The sequence below is a fragment of the Lampetra fluviatilis genome, chromosome 54, assembly GCF_964198595.1.
Source record: "Lampetra fluviatilis chromosome 54, kcLamFluv1.1, whole genome shotgun sequence".
In the NCBI taxonomy this organism is placed as follows: domain Eukaryota; kingdom Metazoa; phylum Chordata; class Hyperoartia; order Petromyzontiformes; family Petromyzontidae; genus Lampetra; species Lampetra fluviatilis.
The window spans coordinates 8,642,782-8,665,959 of NC_136328.1; the positions used below are offsets into that span (position 1 = coordinate 8,642,782).

The 23,178-nt window shown below is 49.6% G+C and overlaps 1 protein-coding gene across 1 annotated transcript; it reads left to right on the plus strand.

The window, feature by feature from the left end:
• The first annotated feature begins 16 nt into the window (after nucleotides 1-16).
• On the plus strand, nucleotides 17-19,942 carry CTNNBL1 (catenin beta like 1). The gene is made up of 16 exons (XM_078879704.1): nucleotides 17-102; nucleotides 1,828-1,980; nucleotides 3,800-3,906; nucleotides 4,092-4,231; nucleotides 5,767-5,864; nucleotides 7,140-7,233; nucleotides 8,370-8,461; nucleotides 9,783-9,855; nucleotides 10,814-10,872; nucleotides 11,233-11,381; nucleotides 11,910-12,091; nucleotides 14,485-14,582; nucleotides 15,711-15,791; nucleotides 16,003-16,140; nucleotides 17,217-17,289; nucleotides 18,577-19,942. The coding sequence occupies exons 1-16, from the start codon at nucleotides 73-75 to the stop codon at nucleotides 18,663-18,665; spliced, it is 1,656 nt and encodes a 551-aa protein (XP_078735830.1). The 5' UTR covers nucleotides 17-72; the 3' UTR covers nucleotides 18,666-19,942.
• The last annotated feature ends 3,236 nt before the right edge of the window (nucleotides 19,943-23,178 follow it).

Sequence of the window (23,178 nt, forward strand, 5' to 3'; positions counted from 1 at the left end):
GCGCGTTTGCGACGGAGGGGAGACGACGACGACGCTACAGAGTGACATGACGTCACATCGCGCCCCGCTGCAATGGATGTCGCCGAGCTGCTGAAGTTCCAGGTGAATTGGCTGCGCACTTTCAAGTTGCATCGTCGTCGTCGTTTAAAGTTCAGGACTCAGAGTCTCCACCTTCAAGGGCATCTCCCGGCGCCCTCTTCTCAGTCGCTGCCGTTGCCCCCGAGGGCATCGGCCGAGGCGCCTCCGCGTCCCGGGGCGGAACGGAGCGAGGGTGGCGCGCGCGGCCTGGGCCGCAATGCCAGGGCCACGCGATCCTTAGGGTTCACGGACTCGCACAGAGACCCATAGAGTCACACAGAGACTCAAGAGTTGCAGAGAAACTCATAGAGTTGCATAAAGACACGTGGAGTCACACAGAGACGCACAATCTCGCGTAGCGATATATCGTAGACTCACACACTGCGACACGTGGAGCCGCGCAGGGACCCATAGAGTCACAACGGAGACTCATAGAGTCACACGGAGACTCATAGAGTCACACGGAGACTCATAGAGTTGCAGAGAAACTCATAGAGTTGCATAAAGACACGTGGAGTCACACAGAGACGCACAATCTCGCGTAGCGATAGATCATAGACTCACACACTGCGACCCGTAGACTCGCACAGAGACCCGTAGAGTTACAGATACCAGAGGTGTGGACTCGAGTCATGTGACTTGGACTCGAGTCAGACTCGAGTCATGAATTTGATGACTTGCGACTCGACTTGGACTTGCATAACAATGACTTTGTCCCACCTATGAGATGTGGACTCGAGTCATGTGACTTGGACTCGAGTCAGACTCGAGTCATGAATTTGATGACTTGCGACTCGACTTGGACTTGCATAACAATGACTTTGTCCCACCTCTGACAGATACCCATAGAGTCACATGGAGACCCACAGGCTCACACAGAGACCCATAGTCACATGGAGGCTCATTGGCTTGCATAGAGACCGACAGACTCGCATAGAGAAAGATCACAGACTCATACACTCCAACCCGTAGACTCGCACAGAGACCCACAGACTTACACAGAGACCCATAGTTACATGCAATCTCAGTACTTGCATAGAGACAGTCACATGGATACTCAGACTTGCATAAAGATAGATCACACACAGTGACCCGTAGAGTCACACAGACACCCATAGAGTGACACACAGACCCACAGACAAGCATAAAGATAGATCATAGACCCACACACTGCAACCCATAAACTCCCACAGAGACCCACAGGCATACACAGAAACTCGTAGTCACCTGGAGACTCAACGACTCGCACAGAGTTCATAGTCTCACACTGCAACTCGAAGACTCGCACAAAGACCCACAGACTTATGTAGAAACGCATAGAGTGAAATAGAGACTCAAATATTTGCTTAGAGACCCACAGACTTGCATATAGACCGATAGTCACATGGAGACCTACAGACTCGCACCGAGACCCATACAGACTTTGAGACCCAATAGACTGCCAAATATGTCTAGACTCACATGGAGACCCAAAGACCCGGGCAGAAACCCATTGACCTAGGGAGACCCATAGACTCACATGCAGACATAAGACTACCTCTTTAAAATAAATATGCCCAGTCTTTCTGTACAACTTCTTGAGATGCGGCTACATTTAGACACTGTATCAATCCACATTGCAATATATTCTATCTCAACCATCCTCTGGTTCTCCATCATCCTGTGCTGCTCCTCTGTCCACCCTCGTCTGCTCCATATCTTCTTCCCGTCTGCTTTTCTCTGCCACCTCTTTTCCTCGCCCCACCGCAGCCCGACAAGGGGCCGAAGCGCGTTCTCGACGAGGAGGATGACAGCGAGGAGGAGCTGCCGCACCCACCGCGCAAGCACGGGCCCGGCAGGGGCCGTGCGGAGCCCCCCACCGACCAGCAGCAGCAGGTGGAAATGATGAGCAAGGATGACGAGGTGAGGACGATGGAGGCTAAGGAGGGGTGTGCGCCGCTTCCGAGCATCGATGGGGCGTGCTACGCAACAGCCCCGCCGTGTGATTGCGGAGAGCCAGGAGACCTTGGAGAACATCGTCTTCGGCTGTGAAGTTCGTCAGCGTGTACCGGGCGGACAGGTTGTTGTTGCCCTGCACGTGCTGGAAGAGGAGGCTGCAGAGGTCGCAAACGGGTTTTGATTCCTTACCCATACCCGGCCGCACCAGGGTCGCAAACGGGTACCCGTACCCTACCCGATACCCGTACCCGGCCGGGTATCGGGGAGGGTACGGGTACGGGTACCCGATTGCGACCTCTGGGATGAAGCCATATTGCAGGCGCGGGTGGGTTGATTCTAGGAACTTGAATTGTGAGAAGAGACAAGACGTTGGGAAATGAGTGACAAACGGTTACTCACCAGTGACTCACGGCCTACCCGTACCCAGCCGCACCAGGGTCGCAAACGGGTACCCGTATCCGGCCGGGTACGGGTAGCCGGGTATCGGGTAGGGTACGGGTATCGGGTACCCGATTGCGACCTCTGGGATGAAGCCATATTGCAGGCGCGGGTGGGTTGATTCTAGGAACTTGAATTGTGAGAAGAGACAAGACGTTGGGAAATGAGTGACAAACGGTTACTCACCAGTGACTCACGGCCTACCCGTACCCGGCCGCACCAGGGTCGCAAACGGGTACCCGTATCCGGCCGGGTACGGGTAGCCGGGTATCGGGTAGGGTACGGGTATCGGGTACCCGATTGCGACCTCTGGGAGGCTGTCACATGGCTCTGTGGCTACGTGGGCTGACGTTTACTCACATATAACACTGACAAATATATTTATTTCTCTTGCGTATCTGGCGCTCTAACTGTACGATTGTCACGTGTAAAAGCATTTGCTAAATAAAAAACGTTCCTCGATCTCATCAACTTCTCTCTCAGTGGATGAGAAGAGGTGGGGATGGAAGGTGAGAGAAGGTTTAATAATCCACAGCGATGTGGCTAAAGGACATGAAATGTTCTTTAATTGCCTTTCGCTAAGCCAGGTGAAAACCCATTGACACCACAGGTCTCGTGTTCAAGGGAGATCCGGCTTTTAAATTATGTGCATCTAAACGCAAAACATCAGCAAAATAGATGCCTGAGTAAATACATGTAACACCTCGGTCCCTTATTTATGAGGGTTCGGTATTGGTATGTTTGATAATTTTGAAAGCATATTTTGTTCCATACGAGAGGTTTTCGTGGTAGTGACACTTGTAATACTGAGTATGGTGGTTCGCATGGCTGGCGGTAGTGTTGGCGCCCACTGCTGGTGATACTCGCTAACAGCTGTTATAATCGGTTTAGGCTATACGGGGATCTTTGTCTTGGTGGGAGGAGGCCATGGGTTGCAGTACGGTACGATATGATATTGTTTTCATATTTCGTACTCGAAATATATTTCATAAAGTAATTGTCTACCTAAGAAAAAATCTTAGAAAGGGAAATGTGATAAGCAAGCTTATCGTTTTGATTAGATTCTTTTGTAGAAATCTCCTTACTCTTAAACAGACAAAAAATACCTTTCGTAAGCATGTTTGAGTTTTGCTTGAATTTACAAATACATGTTTTATTCGAAAAAAACAATGCTTCGCCTCTAAATAAAATTAACGCTGAACCGCTTTCGCGTTTCGAGATTCAGCGGTGAACAGGACCCACCCTGCAACTTGCAGACGTCTCGGAACGGGAAATGATAAAAAAAAATTCTCGCTTCGCAGAACTTTCCACAAAAATTCATAATTGCCATCGTTGTCTTTGACAGGGCCAGTCATTAGATGATAACGGCGTGAAGAGGATGGTATTGAACTTCGAGAAGACGACACTGAAGAATCAGGAGCTCAGAATAAAATTCCCCGACAACCCAGAGAAGTGAGGCATCCCCAGTTTAACATTATCGCTTGTGCGCGTTTGCTTGTCTGTGTTTATATCATATTCTATTATTAGCACTTTGCTTAACCTTCTGAAGGCAGTATCGCTGATGCCGATTGCGCCTCTGAAATCGAGGGAGCAGAGTAACACGTTTGATTCTCGACCCGACCCGAATTAACGTGCAGGTTCATGGAGTCCGAGTTGGACCTGAACGACGTCATCCAGGAGATGCACGTGATCGCCACGATGCCAGAGCTCTACCCTCTGCTCGTCGACCTCAACTCGGTGACGTCGCTCCTGGGCCTCCTCAGCCACGACAACACCGATATCCTTCGCGGCCCGACCGCGGGTGACCGTGATTAATCCCGCAGTGCTGCCGGATGCGACGCGGCTGTGATGAATATCGGTTGTGTAACGATCCATCCATTAACCCTTTCACAGCCGTGTGTTTTTTCATCTGTACATCACCCTGTATCTATCGGACATTTTTTCCATGATCAAAATTATGAAAAAAATAAGAATAGGCTTTAGCCCGCAACCAGCCACATTTTAAATTCATTGTCTAAACGTGCTCAGATATTTTTTAGGAAAATAGAATGAAGAGGGGCATGATCCTGGTCCTTATGTGCAATTGTTTTTCTTTTTCTAATCACGATACGTGTCTGCAATGGTGTGACAGAAAGAATGTTTGTCAGTTCGTAGTAGCTGTATGTAAAGCCACGAGTCAGCGAGGGCTGTACTACATTATGGGCAGAAGACCACTCCGTATCCAAGCACACTACCCACCTAATTGAGCGAAGCATCCTTTGTTGATGTTGACTTCAGTTGTGAAAAGCACCATAAGCCGCTGATGAGGAAGGAGCCTTCTTAGTCAGAATTTGATCAATGCACGATGTACAGTGTAATATCTGTGTAAATGTGACAATATTATCGGGTGGCGCAGGGATAATGGCAAGGATTTTGGCATAAAACTACTGCGGGGCCTAACCCAAGAACAAACGTGGATCATTGTGTTGGTTACGAAAAAACGATATTTCAGGTTAAGAGTAGAAGAGACAAGTAGAGGAGATGGGAGAGGAGCAGGTAGAGAGTGAACAAAGACGAAAAGAGGAGAGAAGAGAGAGGGAGGAGGTGATGATGGAGAGGGGAGGAGTACTTTGTCACTTGATTATCTGTTTCGTATGTTTGTTGTACGACTATACGGTATGGGCAGTAGTACCTATTGTATATCTATGGTCCCACATCCATGATGTCCATCCATGATGTGGGACTGATAAATCCATTAATGTTTTTTTTTTGGGTTAGATCACTTAAATATAAATGTGTCGTTAACCCGCCACCACCCGACACAACGGTGTGTTGTCGAGTAAACCAAGAACATTTACAATTTGAGGTCAATGCTCAGATAAACTCGCATGGCACGTGGAGTCCCTCATCCAGCAGTGGATTGATGAAAGTGCTACCCAGCACTCTTGTGGTGAGGGTTAGTGGATCGGGCAGAGAGATGTGTGAAACTCCCAGACTCACGCTGAGGGAGATCCTGCCGTATGTTATGAGGATTGTGAATGCTGATGTTTATGAGTGAGATGCGAGTATACGGAGAGGAGTGTGATGATGATGAGCCAGAAGTAATTATTATTGTGTTACGCTTGTTTACCTAGGAAAGCCTCGCCGAGTCTCAAGTCTTTTACAGGAGGCTCCTGCCAAGTTATCACAGTCGGGGGCGATGCTGCAATGTTAAATCCCAGTTGAGTAATTTGTAGGTAATTCTCCAGCGCTGGGATGTTTTGGCCGAAACACCAGTTGCGTTCTTTTCAGCTTTCGCACGTGCGTGGTTGGAGTCCTTGACCCCCGGGGTACATATCGCCATCGAGGTGGTAGACCTCCTGCAGGAGCTCACGGACGTGGACACACTGCACGAGAGCCAGGAGGGCGCGCGGACGCTGACCGATGCGCTCGTAAGCACTCGCGCCGTGCCGTATTCGCTGTCGGTCGCCGAGATACAAACCAGGCGTTTAGTTATGTTGTAACTTCTTGACCTGCCTCTGCTTTTCTTTCTTTGCGCATTTTTAATCAACACGCGTCTAGAATTTTTGATTGCTGATAAATGTCCACGTGATGATAAGCCACTTCGTAGAGTTATCGTTTGTGGCCAGGTCGCTTCTGAAAAATAACGAATAGCTCTGGGCTTTACCCGGTAAGATAAAATTTTAGTATTTGTTTATTTATTCATAGTGATTTGCTTACCTTTCCTATACTTTGCACTCTTATCGTTTTTGTCATAGTTGTAACTCTCTTGACCTGCCCCTCCTGGACATCTGTGAAAAAGAGCTTCACAGCTCATCAGATTTCTCCAGGATAAATAAAGATTCTGATTCTGACTTGTTAGTGCCTTCTGCGGTGGAAGGACCTCAGTGATTTAATTTTATTTACATGGGCAGTAACAGTGAATTCTATGCTAACCATTGCATGTGAGTGGCTTTATAAAATACTTTACTCTTATTAGCTTTATAATTCAATCTATATTTGATATAATTGGTACCACTAAAGTTTTGCCACCTTAGGTGGCACAATAATACCCTGCTTTATGTCGAGGATGGGTTCCTGAAAGTTGCGACGAATATCGAAACGCCTGGAGAATTAAGCAGCAGACGCATGCTCGTCTCCCGAGCAGTGACCAACACCGTGGTTCACGCGCGGGTTCTGACGCCGCACTTTTACGACTGACGGACGCTCGCACACACCACGCCGTCATCTTTATCCGTGCTGGAAGGAGAGCGAAGCACATCGCAATAAAAAACGAAACGCTCTCCCTGTTTGTGATGAGAAACCCCTATCGCAACAGGCGAATGCGTCTTGCAAGCTGTAAAATTGGTGTACTAACGTGCTCACAAACAGCGGTAAGGCATAACTGCCATTGTGCCTTGCATTGAGAACAGCACGCCTTTGCGTGTTGTGTTGTTAGCGCTAATCGCAGAGCTGTGGGAAACTGATATCGCCATATTTGTCATATCGCGAACGTTTCTTTTGCGTCGTATGGTGACAAGAAAAATTATATTGCGCCGTCGACGGCAGCGACCGGTGGCTGATTGAAAACTCATTTCTTTAGAACTGCCTCTTGTGTTTAGTTTGTGGCCCCCGCACCTCCGACTAGCGTGGTTTAGCTACGTATGGGTGCGAAAAAAGTTCAACGTACATACATTGCGCTCGCTATCCGCGCACTCTCCCTGCAGCTCAACGAGCAAGTGGTGGCGCTGCTGGTGCAGAACCTGGAGCGACTCGACGAGGCGACCAAGGAGGAGGCAGTCGGCGTTCACAACACGCTCGGTGAGTCTCCTCGCTTCAAACGCACGAGATCAAATCACGGCACGTGTGAGCCCCACTTCTTCTTCTGTCGTATGGCTGCTGATGTAGATGCAGAGCAACAACTTAATTTTCACATTCAGGTGGTCGAGCCCAGATGATAACCGCGTCAGGCAGGAGCAGTGGAGTGTGTCACTTTAATGCCACTGTAATGAGCACCTACTGATGATCCCCAAGCAGGTGTATAGCTGTAACGAGCCCCACTGATGATCGCCAAAAAGGGGAGACCCTTATATCTAAAGCCCCCATTGCAGCTACGATCCTCAATCCTGACCTTGCACAGCAAGGGTGGGGAAGAACCACTTTTGTTTGGGCCGAATAGGACCTTCAAAATTGATATTCTGGGCAACAACCACATTATCACTAGAGGTTAGCGTTAGTCTGTAATCAAGCAAAAAATAACGACATGCGTTGCGACCGAGTGTAGAGGCCATTCCAGTGACAGGAGTGGTTGAGTGCGAAAATTGGAAACCATTTTTGCAGCCAGGTCAGAAATAATACCCGATTAAGGCGGTCAAGAAGCATGCGGTGACAGATAAATATCATTTGCGGGCCTTTTCGAAGCAGTTGGCCTTGTGTGGCTACCACATGTCATTGGATATTAAGTTGTGGGCCGTTTGTATGTGGTCCACAGGCCACAGGTTCCCTGCTCCTGCTGTCCCGGTAGGAACTTCACGCCTGGTTTCCATACAGCTAGAACAAGTGACAACCAAAATAGCAGCCATTTTTTGGGAATTTAGTAAAGAAAACTCAATATTTCAAGAGCCGCCATGCATGTGAATACGCAACGGTGGTCCTTAATAAATAACGTCACGAAGCAGTCCTTAAAGAGCCGCATGCGCCTCCGGAGCCGCAGGTTGCCGACGCCTGAGCTAGAACCTTCGCACCTTCCTCTCGACTCCCACTGTAGCACGAAGCTCACACCTCACCCACAGAAACTTACAACATTCACTGCAGAGCCGCGAAGAGAAAGGCGATGTCATACACTCGCCTCTCGCACAGGTAGGACGCTCACACCTAACACCCCCACAACGGTACAGTCTCGCACGTGAGCCTCACACGGATAGCTCACCTGTGAACCCCCTCGTATGGCGTTACAGCGATCATCGAGAACCTGACGGAGTTCCGGCCAGAGATGAGCACGGAGGCCGCGCGACAGGGCCTCATGCAGTGGCTGCTCAAGCGGATACGGGTGAGACGCAGTCCGCCGTTCCTCATGTCTGTACCTCGATCCTCACACACGTGTATATACATATGTATGTTTAACTTCATTCGCACCGTACGTAGCCAACCGTGCTAATCGGAGGTGCGGGGGGGAGGAAGTACAACAAACTAAACACAAAAAGCAGTTCCTCAAGAAATTCGTTTTAAATGTAGATGATTTAAAAGTGCATAGCTCCAGTGGCTTCTTAATATTGGAAGGAAGCGCGCAATGCGGTGACCGTCTTTGATTATTAGCCAAAAGCTGCTGCTGCTGCTGCTGCTGCTGCGAGGATGACTGGAGTTCGTGCCACGGTTTATGCTCATTAACGACCGTACGGCCGTCAAGTTCATACGTAATCATTTACTGCTTCTCGTCACGTTTCCATGATCCTAATATGAGCTGGAAACAACGCAACTGGTGTTTGCCAAAACTTCACAGTGCTGAAGAATTACCTACAAATTAGGCAACTGGGATTTCACATTGCACCATCGCCCCCTATTGTGAAAACTTGGCAGGGGCCTCTTGTAAAAGACTTTAGACTCGGCGAGGCTTTCCTGGGTAAACAAGCGTAACCATAATAATCATATAGTAGTCCCTCGGTTAACCTTTTTAATCCGTTCCACAAAAACTACTGTTAACCGAAATAACTGTTAATCCAATATATAAAATACATGTTAATAGCATTCAACCGATCGAAGATGATCGGAAGTTGACCTTTTTGACCCTAAAAACATAGTTTATTACATTTAAACAATATTAATAAACATAAGAAAGGGAAAACATGTAAACAAAGCCAGTCGAGGTCTGAACGCTTATAAATGAGGAACACTGATTGGCTGAGGGCATGGCTCAGCCCCACTTAAGATCGCTCGGGTTGGCCGAAATTGGCGCCTCGCGTTCCGAACGTAAACGTACCGTTAGTCAAAATTTTAATGTTGGTCGAAACATGGAGTCCTATGGGAGGCGAAACATTCACCGAAAAAAAACGTTAACCGATGTCACTGTTAACCGAGGGACTAGAGTACCTGCTTCGAGTTGCTCATCACCACACTGCTCTCCATATACTCGCATCTCACTCCTTACAACCACATCATAATCTACGAGTTTCACACATCTCTCTGCCCGATCCACTAACTCTCACCTCAAAAGTGCTGGGTCATAGGCGTGCACCACCACCCCACCACACCTCCCGATTCGCATGATTAGCTACGTACGGTGCGAAAGAAATTCTACATACAAACCGTGCCTGCAATTTGTCAGAGGTTTTTTTGAGGTGTCATCATCGTTGTCCTTTTGCTGCGGATTGCAGGCCAAGATGCCCTTTGACGCGAACAAGCTGTACTGCAGCGAAATCCTCTCAATCCTCCTGCAGAACAATGACGGTGAGGTGTCCACACCCCCCACAACATCGCCCTCCCCCAGCTTGCCGTTGCTGAGACACACGTTTCCTTTTTTACACTGTGGAACTGAGCCGCACCAGGGTCCGTGCCAAGCCATCCCCCCAAGGCCCGTGCCAAGCCGCCCCCCCCCAGTGCCCATGCTAAGCTAGCGCCCACCCGAGGCCCGTGCCAATCCGCCCCCCCCCCCCCCGATGCCCGTGCCAAGCCAGCCCCCCCCCGCGATGCCCGTGCCAAGCCAGCCCCCCCCCGATGCCCGTGCCAAGCCATCCCCCCCCCCCCGATGCCCGTGCCAAGCCAGCCCTTCCCCCCCGATGCCCGTGCCAAGCCAGCCCCCTCCCCGCGATGCCCGTGCCAAGCCAGCCCCCCCCCCGATGCCCGTGCCAAGCCAGCCCTTCCCCCCCGATGCCCGTGCCAAGCCAGCCCTTCCCCCCGAGGCCTGTGCGAAGCCGCCCCCCTCACGGCTCGCGAGGTTCCAGAAAGCACAGTTAACCCCGCCCCCCCCCCTGGCCCTGCTTGGCCCCCGAACCAGTGTCTCGTGATGCCATCGTATTGCGGTTTGGTTCCAGCTTGGCACGGCAAAGAGCTGGCAGAATACCACGTGTACTGTGAGGGGCCCTCACGCTGGCCTGGCTCGGATGTGCAAGTGGAAAAGGGGAACCGTTGCGCCTGCTCTGGGCTTTAAAGGGACTGTGTAAATTGTAAAGACTGCATTGGTGACGATGGCTTCATATGTATGTTGAGGTGCAGGGGAAGGACAACAAACTAAACATAGTTTTGATGAAAACGAAATGCATCTGTAAAGGCCAGAACTTGGTGGTGATGATGGTGACCATGGTATGATGATGAACATGTGAACCTTACCAAATTACCTCCCTTGTCTGCTTCTGTTTGCGACTAATAGTGTTCATAATAAAGGTCCGTGTGTGTTTGCGTGATGCAGCTAACAGAGAACTCCTGGGAGAGATGGAAGGGATCGACGTGCTTCTACAGCAGCTCTCGGTAAGTGTGCTACGTACATGCGGGGAGCCTCTTCTCTCAATCTACTGCTGGATGAGGGCCTCCCAATAGGCCATGGGGGTCGTGGGGGTTGTTTTACCGTTCTGCCCCACGCCGGTCAGTGTGGATTGGTGAAGTTTGGTTCAGCGATGGATTTCCCTGCAAAGGCCTCTGCTGCCTTCCCATGTAGCCTCACAGCCTATAACACTTGTTTGTGCAGTGACATTCATTCCCCCCGCACCTCCGATTTAACACGGTTGGCTACGTACGTTGCGAAAGAAGTTCAACATACTTACGTACATACAAGCACCCCCTCCTTATTTTAAAGCCCGTACCGACGGCGTTCCCGTTGGCCACACGCAGGTGTTCAAGCGTCACGACCCGGCGAGTGGGGAGGAGGGGGAGATGATGGAGAACCTCTTTGACTGCCTCTGCTCGTGCCTCATGCTGGCGTCGAACCGCGAGCGCTTCCTGCGTGGGGAGGGCCTGCAGCTCATGAACCTCATGCTGCGGTGAGCAACGAGTTGCGCTCACCCGGACCTCTTGATCCACGCACGCGCACATACACACGTGCCGTAGATTTGCGCATGTCACGAATGATTGATGATCACAGCGACGGTTCAGTACATTAAGTCCGATCTTGATAACTATTGTGTATTCTTTGGGAAAGGTTTCATGAATCTCAAGTAATGACATAACGCGGAGGCGAGGCGTGCAGGTTGCTTGTGACCTCATCACCTTGGCCAAAGAGGCTTGTCCATTTATCACCGGGTTTTATCGGTGCTTCTGTGGCCGGTTGATAAATGTGGACTGTTTTTTATACGGAAAGTCCCTAAAAGCAACAAAAACCTTTAGCATTCAAGTTAATATTCTTATCCTACCGTCTGTACGAGAACGTATTAAACAGGCACACGGAGCTCATGCACCGACGCTTTCAACTTGAGTCGGAAAGTTAAAATGAATCCGTGACGACGGTTTGGGGGCAAGCGTGACGGGGGAGTGGGGTATGTGCGTGCGTGTTGGCGCGCTTGCGCCGGCAGGGAGAAGAAGCGCTCCCGCAACAGCGCCCTCAAGGTGCTGGACCACGCCATGGTGGGGCCGGACGGCGCCGACAACTGCCACAAGTTTGTGGACATCCTGGGCCTGCGCAGCATCTTCCCCCTCTTCATGAAGACACCCGGCAGGGCCAAAAAGGCTGGCATGTCCGAGAAGGAGCACGAGGGTAAGGCCGCCCTAGGCCATTTTGGCCGCAATAAATTTCCACGCGACGATAAGACGCTTCGTTGAGCTATCATTAATGATAGCCATGTCGCTTCAGAAAAAGAGCTACACAGCTCAGTAGGCCTTACCTGGTAATCGATCATTGCACTCGTGTGTAAAGAGACTTGATAACAATTTAGAGTTCAAACGCGCCTCGCACTATTCCCTCTCGAAGAGAGAGGACAACTCGGAGGTGCGAGGAATAGATTCCTTGCGCTGGTTGGCTGTGGAGAATTTAGAAATCTGTGGAAGTGCCCGTGAGTACTCGTTATGGTTCCACTAATAGGAACAGTTACCACGGGCTGCTCCCGCTTCCGCAGATTTTCCCTCTTTTTCAAATGAAGTTATTTTTAAAGGTAAACACTCGGCTGCGTCTCTATCGAGCTGCACTTGAATTGTATCCTCCGACGGACCACACTAAAATGAGCGTGTACTGATGGGCCACGTCACATCACATCCTGGGCCTGTCATGTGATGTCATTGTATGCACACGTTACCACTAATCTAGATTTGAAGCTTTCGTGACTGCAATGATTCATATTCTCAGGTTTTTTTTTTTTTCGGTAAAGTCACGTAGGTAAAACATTAAAAGTAATGAAAGTAAAATAAAACAAAACAAAAATAAAAATAAAATTCACGACGTTTCGGAGGCAACACAAGTCTCCGTCATCAGGTGGGACCGTCACAGCCAGATTAGCTGCATCAAGTGAAGCAATGATTCAAAATGTAATCCCTTATAAGCAAGTTGAAGGGGGGGAGGAGAGGGGGGGGGAGTTCATCAGAATGTGGTAGCCAATGAATGGAACGTATCGGGAGGGAGGGGGGTGGGAGGGGGAGGGAGCCAACAAAACATTTGGCGACGGCTTGGACGCGGCTGCTGCGCACGCCAACACAATGGGCAGAAAGGGGGGAGGGGAGGTCTGATACACATGATAGAACAAAGGAACGAAAATGCCCATGTTTATACCAATGCAGGCTGAAAAATGAAGAGAGTACTGTTAAAAATAACTGGGGATGTTAACACTCGGTGAAGTAAATTAAATTATGTACATAATTTCAACCGTGATGATGGGTACAAACTCAGTAATCACTGGAAAGATGTTATTAACCACGCAAAAAAGACTTAATTACACTTTTTGGACCATCTTATCTGACAGGCACTATTTTAATTTACTTCACCGAGTGTTAACATCCCCAGTTATTTTTAACAGTACTCTCTTCATTTTTCAGCCTGCATTGGTATAAACATGGGCATTTTCGTTCCTTTGTTCTATCATGTGTATCAGACCTCCCCTCCCCCCTTTCTGCCCATTGTGTTGGCGTGCGCAGCAGCCGCGTCCAAGCCGTCGCCAAATGTTTTGTTGGCTCCCTCCCCCTCCCACCCCCCTCCCTCCCGATACGTTCCATTCATTGGCTACCACATTCTGATGAACTCCCCCCCCCTCTCCTCCCCCCCTTCAACTTGCTTATAAGGGATTACATTTTGAATCATTGCTTCACTTGATGCAGCTAATCTGGCTGTGACGGTCCCACCTGATGACGGAGACTTGTGTTGCCTCCGAAACGTCGTGAATTTTATTTTTATTTTTGTTTTGTTTTATTTTACTTTCATTACTTTTAATGTTTTACCTACGTGACTTTACCGAAAAAAAAACCTGAGAATACCACTAATCTATATGTCTTGTCTCCAGCAGTCACATCCCTGTCGTGTATCTCGCTGTAATTTTCACTTATCCTCATCTCTTGCATACAGCTCTTTCATCTCTTTTGTTTATCACTCATCTCTCACCCTTGCAAACGAGATGTTCCATCTCAAGGGATTTTCCAGGTAAATTATTTTAATAAGGAAAATAAAAATGTCTCAGTGAACCACTGTGGGCCAGGTTTTGCCCTGGGGCGGCCAGTTCAACAATGCATAAGTATGTTGAACTTCTTTCGCACCGTATGTAGCCAACTATCCTAATCGGGGGTGCAGGGGGAAGGACAATGTGCTTCTAAAGAAATTAGTTGTCATTCTAGATATAAAAGTGCATAGCTCCTGTGGCATCCTGATATCGGAAGTAATAGAATTCCAAACGGCCACAGAAGCGCATCTGATAGCGTGCGATGACTTTTTGTTCGATGGCCAGCTAAAAGCCTCTGCTGTGAGGATGACCGGAGTTTGCGTGATGATGGTTTATGCTCCTTGACGACATCAGTGAGGTATTTCGGTTCATTTGTGGTGTTTAATGAGCGCGACCTTTTAACGTGTTCCGCTGTACATAACCACACGCAGGAGCGGCGTGTTTGTGGGTGGACCGCAAATCTCTTGGCGTGTTCCCCACTGCCGCCTGTGACGTCCCCGTGTCCCCGCAGAGCACGTGTGTTCCATCATCTCCTCCATGCTGAGGAACCTCAAGGGGCAGCAGCGCACACGGCTCATCAACAAGTTTGTGGAGACCGACTGTGAGAAGGTGTGGCCGCTCGTTCCGACTCGCTCAGTGGATCATCACAGTTGATCATCGATTATCCGGCACCGCACCATTATACGGTTGCTTCCAATAGTTGCTTCCAACATTATTTGGCTGCTCCGGGCCAATCCGGCCAAACCGGTAAAACCGCTCCAAAGGCTGTAACCAGTCCAGCGATTGGCACCGTGTGCATGACAAAGAAAAGTAGCGATGCTTGATTTCAGTGTTAAAGATTATATACAGTACATTATACACGACAGACAACTTAAACGATGAAAATAATGTTTACATCACCCTATGCAGAGTCTTTGAGATTGGAGTAGTAAGCACGGTAACGTAAATACGGTAACTTTTTAAAGTAGGATCTTAATTATTTTCTAATTGTATGTTTATCCTAATTTCATTTAGTAAACAAATGTAAAACACAAAAAAACATATGACAACACCTAAACACATGTCAGACAAGAATGTACAAAAATAAACTATTTTAAATAATGTCAGGTAGTGATTATTTGGCGTTTTTTTTAATCTGGCGTCCCCTCCCTCCCCCCCGAATCCGCTTGATAATCGATGATCGACTGTATGGTGATAATCGATGATATTCTGTACTTGTCTTCCCCCCGCCCCGCATGATTCCAATTCTATCAGCGTCATCAGACGAAGGATGCATTTTTAAGTTATACAGAGCGTTGCGCCCCATTTGTCAGTGAATGGCCAGCAGAAGTGCTTTTGAGTGGCACTCGTCCCACAACCTCTGCTGTGATATTGTTTGTTGCTCGACGGTCAAACTATGTTATTTTTTTTTTAGCTCAGAGCCAGAATCTATCCGAATCGAGTCCAATACCAAGCGATGTTTATTATTGTAATCGTTTGTGAGGGGACTGAGACTTATCAACTCGTGCTCTTGAGAACACTGTTTAGTACTTGGCTGCGATAAATGTCCACGTGATAAGCCACTTTGTTGAGCTATCATTTGTGGCCAGGTCACTCTTGAAAGAGAGCCATATAGCTCAGTGGGCCTTACCTGGTAAAATAAGAAAATAGTCACTCATTTGAGTTTACTCATGAGTAGCTGCCCGGGCCACCGAGTCACCCGCTCACCTCTCTTGGTTAATGTTTGTCGGTTGCCAGGTGGACCGGCTGATGGAGCTGCACTTCAAGTACTTGGAGACAGTTTCCGCTGCCGACAAGAAGATCGAGGGAGAGAAGCACGTGAGTGACGCGGTGAAACGTACACACGTGTGACCGTTCTTGTCGCACAGAAATATGCAACGGTAATGGTCTTGCGCAAGCACATTGAACCTACAAATTAACGAACAACGCAATGAATAGCCAGCGGCTGTGTCGAGCATACAAATGAGTGGACTACGCACAAGGACGACGGTGGGCTGCGTTGAACGATGTGGCGGCGGTTGTGGTGCAGGAGATGGTGCGGAGGGGTGAGATTATCGACGACGAGGCACAGGACGACTTCTACCTGCGCCGGCTAGACGCCGGGCTTTTCGTGCTGCAGCTGGTGGACTACGTCATGCTGGAGATCTCCACGTCCGGCGTGGCGCAGGTGCGACGAAACGCCAGCACGGCTGCCACCGTGTCACGCGGCAGCGCGTGGCCATGTGCGGAGCGACGGCGAAGGTGTGGCCATGCGGTTGTTGGCTGGCCACCACTCCTGGTGGAAGGGCCTCCACTCGGGAGAGCTCTTCTGGAGGGAACGTTGGCCTACTCTTCCACGCTAGCCAGACGTCTTTGACCGATCGACTAACTGTGGTGTGCACGAATAAGAACGTTACAACAACAAACAGTAGAAAAACACGATAGCAGTGCAAAGTACAAGAAAGGTAAACAAATCACCCAAACACATACAAATAAAACTAAACCATCCCCATCCTACCAGGCAAAGTTCTCTGAGGTATTTTCACTTATTTTTCAGAAGCGACCTGGCCACAAATTACAGCTCAACAAAGTGGCTTGTCGTGTGGAAATGTATAGCAGCTAAATAAGCGAAATAATTTCAACCGCCGCTCCAGGAGGTCAAACCAAACCGGTGACCTCTAGATCTCAGGTCCGGTGTGCTCGCCAGTGTGATAACCTTCACACACCGGCAGCTTTCCCCTTGTGGGGTGTAATAATGAATATTCACCTGTACACACTGGCGGGTGATTCCCATTGCCTAACGTTGGTATTCATCATGAGGCATGTAACAATGCAGAGATTCAAGTAAATTATCTCGCTCGCGGAACGCATACGTCTGATTGTGCATGTAAGAATCAATAACTTTTATTATTACGTCCATGATTATGTGTTAACCGGTATGTAAATCCACTTTTGGATGAAGGCCTTCCCCATACCGTGTCGGTACCAGGGATTAGTTCTAACATATCTAAATGTAACATGTGCATCCTCAGTTAAATGAAAGTCCAATCAGGCAAAGTCATGGTGGTGATTTCAAAATATCGTTGTTTTAAAGTGGATACATTTCAGAGTTTGGTTCATGCAGTTAACATGCAGAACTATTGGCATATCGGTGTTCCAGTTTTTCCTCCCAAGAAATATGAATAATTATTTACATCGTTCTCAATCCACTGCTTGACTTGGCATGACGCTGGCGATCGCGTGCGTGTGTACGTGCGTGCGTAGATCCGGCAGCGAGTCAACCAGATCTTGAACCTGCGCGGTGGCTCTATGAAGGTGGTGCGTCACATCATCCGAGGTTCGTGGCCACGGCTCGTTCACGATCGCACACGTTCCCAACACCCGACAAGGCTGCAACTCATGGTGACTGTTGTATGCGCCGATGTATGTATGCATGTTGAACTTCTTTTGCACCGTACGTAGCCAACCGTGCCAATCAGAGGTGTGGTAGGGGGGGGGAGGACAAAAAACTATGGGTCTTTGTGTTAGTCTATGGGTCTCTTTGAGTCTTATGTACGTATGTTGAACTTCTTTCACACCGTACGTAGCCAACCGTGCTAATCGGAGGTGCGGAGGGGGAAGGACAACAAACTAAACACTGACAGCAGTTTTAAAGAAATGAGTTTTCACTCTAATTAAAAAGTGCATAGCTCTAGTGCAGGGGTCGACGACGAAATTAACAAGAAGAGCCATTTTTTTGCAAATTCAATAAAAAAAAACTCCATGTTAAGAGCCACAATACATGTGAATAACGTCATGAAGCAGCAGTCCTTAAAGAGCCGCATGCGGCTCCGGTTGCCGACTCCTGCTCTAGTGGCTTCCTAATATCGGAAGGAAGAGCGTTCCAGACGGCCGCAGAAGTGCATCTGAAAGCGCACGATGCGGTCACCGGCTTTGTTCGATGGCCAGCCAAAAGCCGCTACGAGTTTGCGTGTTCTCCCCTTGGTTGAGTGAATTTTTCTCCGGGTTCTCCGGTTATTCCCTTCACATTTAGAATCAACATCACGCGTTTAAAGTATTTGGCTGTTATAAATGTCCACGTAATAAGCCACTTCGTTGCGCTATCATTTGTGATGTCTACGTTGCTTCCGAAAAAGAGCTATATAGCTCAGTGGGCCTTGGTAAAATAAAAATAGTTTATAGTTTTAGTTTTTTTTAAGTTAGTCTGTGGATTAATTCAGTCACTCTCATAGTCCAGATGACTACAGCAGTCATGTTTAAGCCACTCTTAGTCATTGAATGTTGATTTGCGGGTGTGAGAAATGTTTCCTACCTCAATATCAGGTAAGCAAATCAGAAAACTCCGTAAAGAAATGTTTAAACATAACATCTATGCAATTACCATTCGTAGTTTTCCTAAGTACAATGCATTCTCTTAATAACGCAGTGTAATATAGTCATGCTTGATCGGTTTTGGTGGGTGGTCATCGTTATGCCAGTTGACTTTTGTCACCTTACAGACATTGTTGACTAACATAACAAAAAAAACACGAATATTTTCATAATTTCATGAACAAAAATTAACACCGATGGGGCCCCGGGTCCAGCTGTAATTGGCTTACATCTTTTTGCCCTTGTCTCACAGAGTACACAGAGAGCCTGGGTGATGCCAAGAGCGAAGACTTCCGGCAGGCCGAGCAGAAGAGGATCATGGATCTGCTGGATGAATTCTGAGTCGCCAAACCTACCGCCGCCCCCTTCACCGTCATCACCGCACGTCGTGTCAATAGTTAGCGCAGCACCCGCTGTGTCTATGCACCATGAAACATTGGAGATGTTTTAGGGCAATCGTTGCCCCAAAACATCAACAGATTTGGCAACTGTATGGCGACTTGTAATGGTGTAGAAGTGGCGGTGGAGAGTTCTCTAGCCAATGAAAACACACGTTAAAAAGAGCAAGTGATTGGTCTATGCAAAACACAACCTTGGCTAGTCCATGTGGCCCACGTAATATTGCGAGTCTCTATCCCAGTTACACACCATATTTCAGCAACAACTTCAATAAAAAATAGGGTGCATTAATGTTAAGCATTTTGATGACCAATGGCTCCACCTTTGACAGGGTCATAATCGTTCACTGGGCACCCAGGCATGTGCCAGGTTAAGCCTTTCCTCAGGGTTTCATTTCTCACTTAAATATTTTCTGGGTGGCCTGTAGACTGGAGTAGATAGCAAGTGACTACTATTAGTATCCACAGCCTTTGCAGTGGATACTACTAGACCAGCACAGACCCAGCTGACACGAAGCCCTGCCTGTCCTCGAGTCAATCCACTACTGAAGGAGAGTCTGCCCACACCCTCACCACACCCTCACCACACCCTCACCACACCCTCACCACACCCTCACCACACCCTCACCACACCCTCACCACACCCTGCCCACACCCTCACCACACCCTGCCCACACCCTCACCACACCCTCACCACACCCTGCCCACACCTTCACCACACCCTCACCACACCCTGCCCACACCCTGCCCACACCCTGCCCACACCCTGCCCACACCGAGTGGGCCGTGGGGGTTATTTGACCATACTTTCACCGCACTGGTCTGTGCAGGTCTGTGGTGGTAGGTTCATACCCGTGGTAGGTTCATATACGTGGGGCGCATAGAAAGTACAGTCGAACGATTATTTTTGCTCCAACTTTGCTGTTGACCACCGTGTAGCCCCGCAGCATCCTATAACGAAACTGACTTGCATGGTGGTCGCCCGTCAAAAGCGTTGTCCAGGCTCAAATCAGCTTAGCTGCCGAGATCGGATACATTCCTGATAATTTGGTCATAGGCAGTTCATACTTACCCTACTCTTATTTTTTCTACATTTTTGATGTATTTAAAACAGTCCGGATACAGTTGCATCTGCTACAGTTATGAAAGTGTTAACACAACGATGAGAGGCCGTTTAGAAAAAAAAACCGTTTTGTAAATGTCATTAAATGTGAATAATAAACTTTGTTCTAGTAAAATGCACTGAGCAAGCGTTTTGTGTGTGTGTGATAATGTTAACTTTCAAAGTGGCACCAAAGACAAACAAAGATCCCTATATAGCTTTAACAGACTGTTGGGCAAGTCCTGTTAGCGAGCACTTAAGAAGGCCGGCACTGCGCACAAGGGGGTGGGTGGCCAGCATCACACCAGACCACATCTCCCCAGTGGCAATGTTTACACATCTCACCAGGTACTCATTTGAAGCTGAGTTGACCTACGGGAGGCCCAGATACCGATTTAGATAATCGTCACTGGTGTTGGCCGTGAGCGGGAATCGAACTCGGACAACCAAGTTTGTACACAATAGCGCCATCAACATCATCGGTATGAGCAAGTGAGGGCGAATTGCGGCCATGTTCAAATGTCAATTACACTCGCGTGGTATGGGGGAAGAAGTGGCCTGGACAGAGCCGTCCCTCGGGTATGGCGAATCGAGGCGACTGCCCCGGGCCCTGCGCTTTGGGGGGGGCTCCTCGCGCTTCGGCGTCACGGTGTCAGATGTAACACATCCGGCTTAGTTTGAAGGCGTCAAAGAGCAAGTACTTATTTAAAACGCGGCTTTATTTTTAATTAACACACTTTTTTCTTTTACGTTCCACGTTTTATTTTACTTTAATTAGAGCAGGAACCTGATATTGCAAGGAGGTGACTGTACTACGGAGCTGTAGTGGTGGGATTTTGCGAATAGGGAGCCGCCCCGACAGCGGTAAATATTCGAAAGGGTGAGCGTAATGATTTCAATTCGGGCAAAGAGGAGCCGCGATATTTAATAGCCTCGAGGGTGCGACCGTGCAAAGAGACAATTCAAATATTGGTGCCCCACCTGACCGATTGCCGGCACTCCTTGAGCTGCCAATGTCGTTACTCCAAAAATAAATGCGGAGATCCCCCGTGTGGCCTAAACAGACTGTTGGACAAGTGCTGGTAGCGAGAAGCCACCTATGAAGGCCGTCACGGCCAGCAACCACGCCCGTCCGCCTTTGTCTCCCCAGTGGCAATGATGTTGCACACCGAGTCGACCTCGGGGGAGAGGCCCAGGACCGGTTCAGATAATCATCACCGGTGTTGGTGACCCGTGAGCGGGAATCGAACTCGGGTCGCTGGGTTCGTGATTACTGTGGAGTTAGTACACCACTGATACGACACATACCGTAGTGTGATTACGATGGAGTTGGTACACCACTGATATGACAAATATCGTAGTGTTGTTACTGTGGAGTTGGTACACCACTGATATGACAAATATCGTAGTGTTATTACTGTGGAGTTGGTACACCACTGATATGACAAATATCGTAGTGTTGTTACTGTGGAGTTTGTACATCTGTCGTGGGTCCAACTGAGTCGCAGACGTTGTTCCTTTTAGAGGCAACACTTTTATTTGTAACACCGTAGCACAAAGGGGTAGTAAGTGCCCCTTTGCCAGACTACAGCGAGTTACTGCTACGAAGGGTCGATCCCTCACTCGGGTCTCCGACCACGTGGTTGCCTCGTAAGACGGAGAGCTTCAGCTTGAGACGTAGAGCTTCCCGCTTGTAGATGTTGAGCTTCCCGCTTGTAGATGTTGAGCTTCCACCTTGAGACGTAGAGCTTCCCACTTGTAGATGTTGAGCTTCCAGCTTGTAGATGTTGAGCTTCCAGCTTGTAGATGTTGAGCTTCCACCTTGAGACGTAGAGCTTCCCGCTTGTAGATGTTGAGCTTCCAGCTTGTAGATGTTGAGCTTCCAGCTTGTAGTTATATAGCTTCAGCTCGAGACGTAGAGCTTCCAGCTTGTAGAATGCAGCGACCCCGGTCCCTCTCAGGGACCCGCCTTATATCCCTCTCCAGTCGGGGCCGCTCCGCCCATGGCCCCGCCCGCCTTCCCGAACATTCTCGTTGCCTCTCGATCCTTCTCAAGACCCCTCTCCGGACACGTGATCACCCCCGAGTCCCCCCACCTGGGGCCCCCTGTATGGACATTCAGGATCATGTGTCTACTGGGTCAACCAGAGTGCCATGGCCCGGGGCAACCCTGACCCTGGGCTGACGCTCACCCCCTCCCCCTCGGGGGAGCCCCCGCCACACGCTGTGCGTGGTGCCCGCACTATCCCAGTGCTCGCCAAGCCCCGCTAGGGCTGGTGTCACACACAGCCACCCACACGGTGCTGTTCCCACTAGGGCTGTGTCACACACAGCCACCCACACGGTGCTGTTCCCACTAGGGCTGTGTCACACACCCACACGGTGCTGTCCCCACTAGGGCTGTGTCACACACAGCCACCCACACGGTGCTGTCCCCACTAGGGCTATGTCACACACAGCCACCCACACGGTGCTGTTCCCACTAGGGCTGTGTCACACACAGCCACCCACACGGTGCTGTCCACTAGGGCTGTGTCACACACAGCCACCCACACTGTGCTGTTCCCTCTAGGGCTGTGTCACACACAGCCACCCACACGGTGCTATGTCCGCTAGGGCTGTGTCACACAGCCACCCAGACGGTGCTGTCCACGCTAGGGCTGTGTCACACACAGCCACCCACACGGTGCTGTTCCCACTAGGGCTTTGTCACACACAGCCACCCACACGGTGCTGTCCACGCAAGGGCTGTGTCACACACAGCCACCCACACGGTGCTGTCCACTAGGGCTGTGTCACACACAGCCACCCACACTGTGCTGTTCCCTCTAGGGCTGTGTCACACACAGCCACCCACACGGTGCTGTGTCCGCTAGGGCTGTGTCACACAGCCACCCACACGGTGCTGTCCACGCTAGGGCTGTGTCACACACCGCCACCCACACGGTACTGCCCCCGATCGGGCTGTGTCACACACAGCCACCCACACAGCGCTGTCCCCTCTAGGGCTGTGTCACACACAGCCACCCACACGGTGCTGTCCACGCTAGGGCTGTGTCACACACGGCCACACACACGGTGCTGTCCACGCTAGGGCTGTGTCACACACAGCCACCCACACGGTGCTGTCCACGCTAGGGCTGTGTCACACACAGCCACCCACACGGTGCTGTCCCCACTAGGGCTGTGTCACACACGGCCACACACACGGTGCTGTCCACGCTAGGGCTGTGTCACACACAGCCACCCACACGGTGCTGTCCTCGCTAGGGCTGGTGTCACACACAGCCTCCCACACGGTGCTGTCCACGCTAGGGCTGTGTCACACACAGCCACCCACACGGTGCTGTCCACG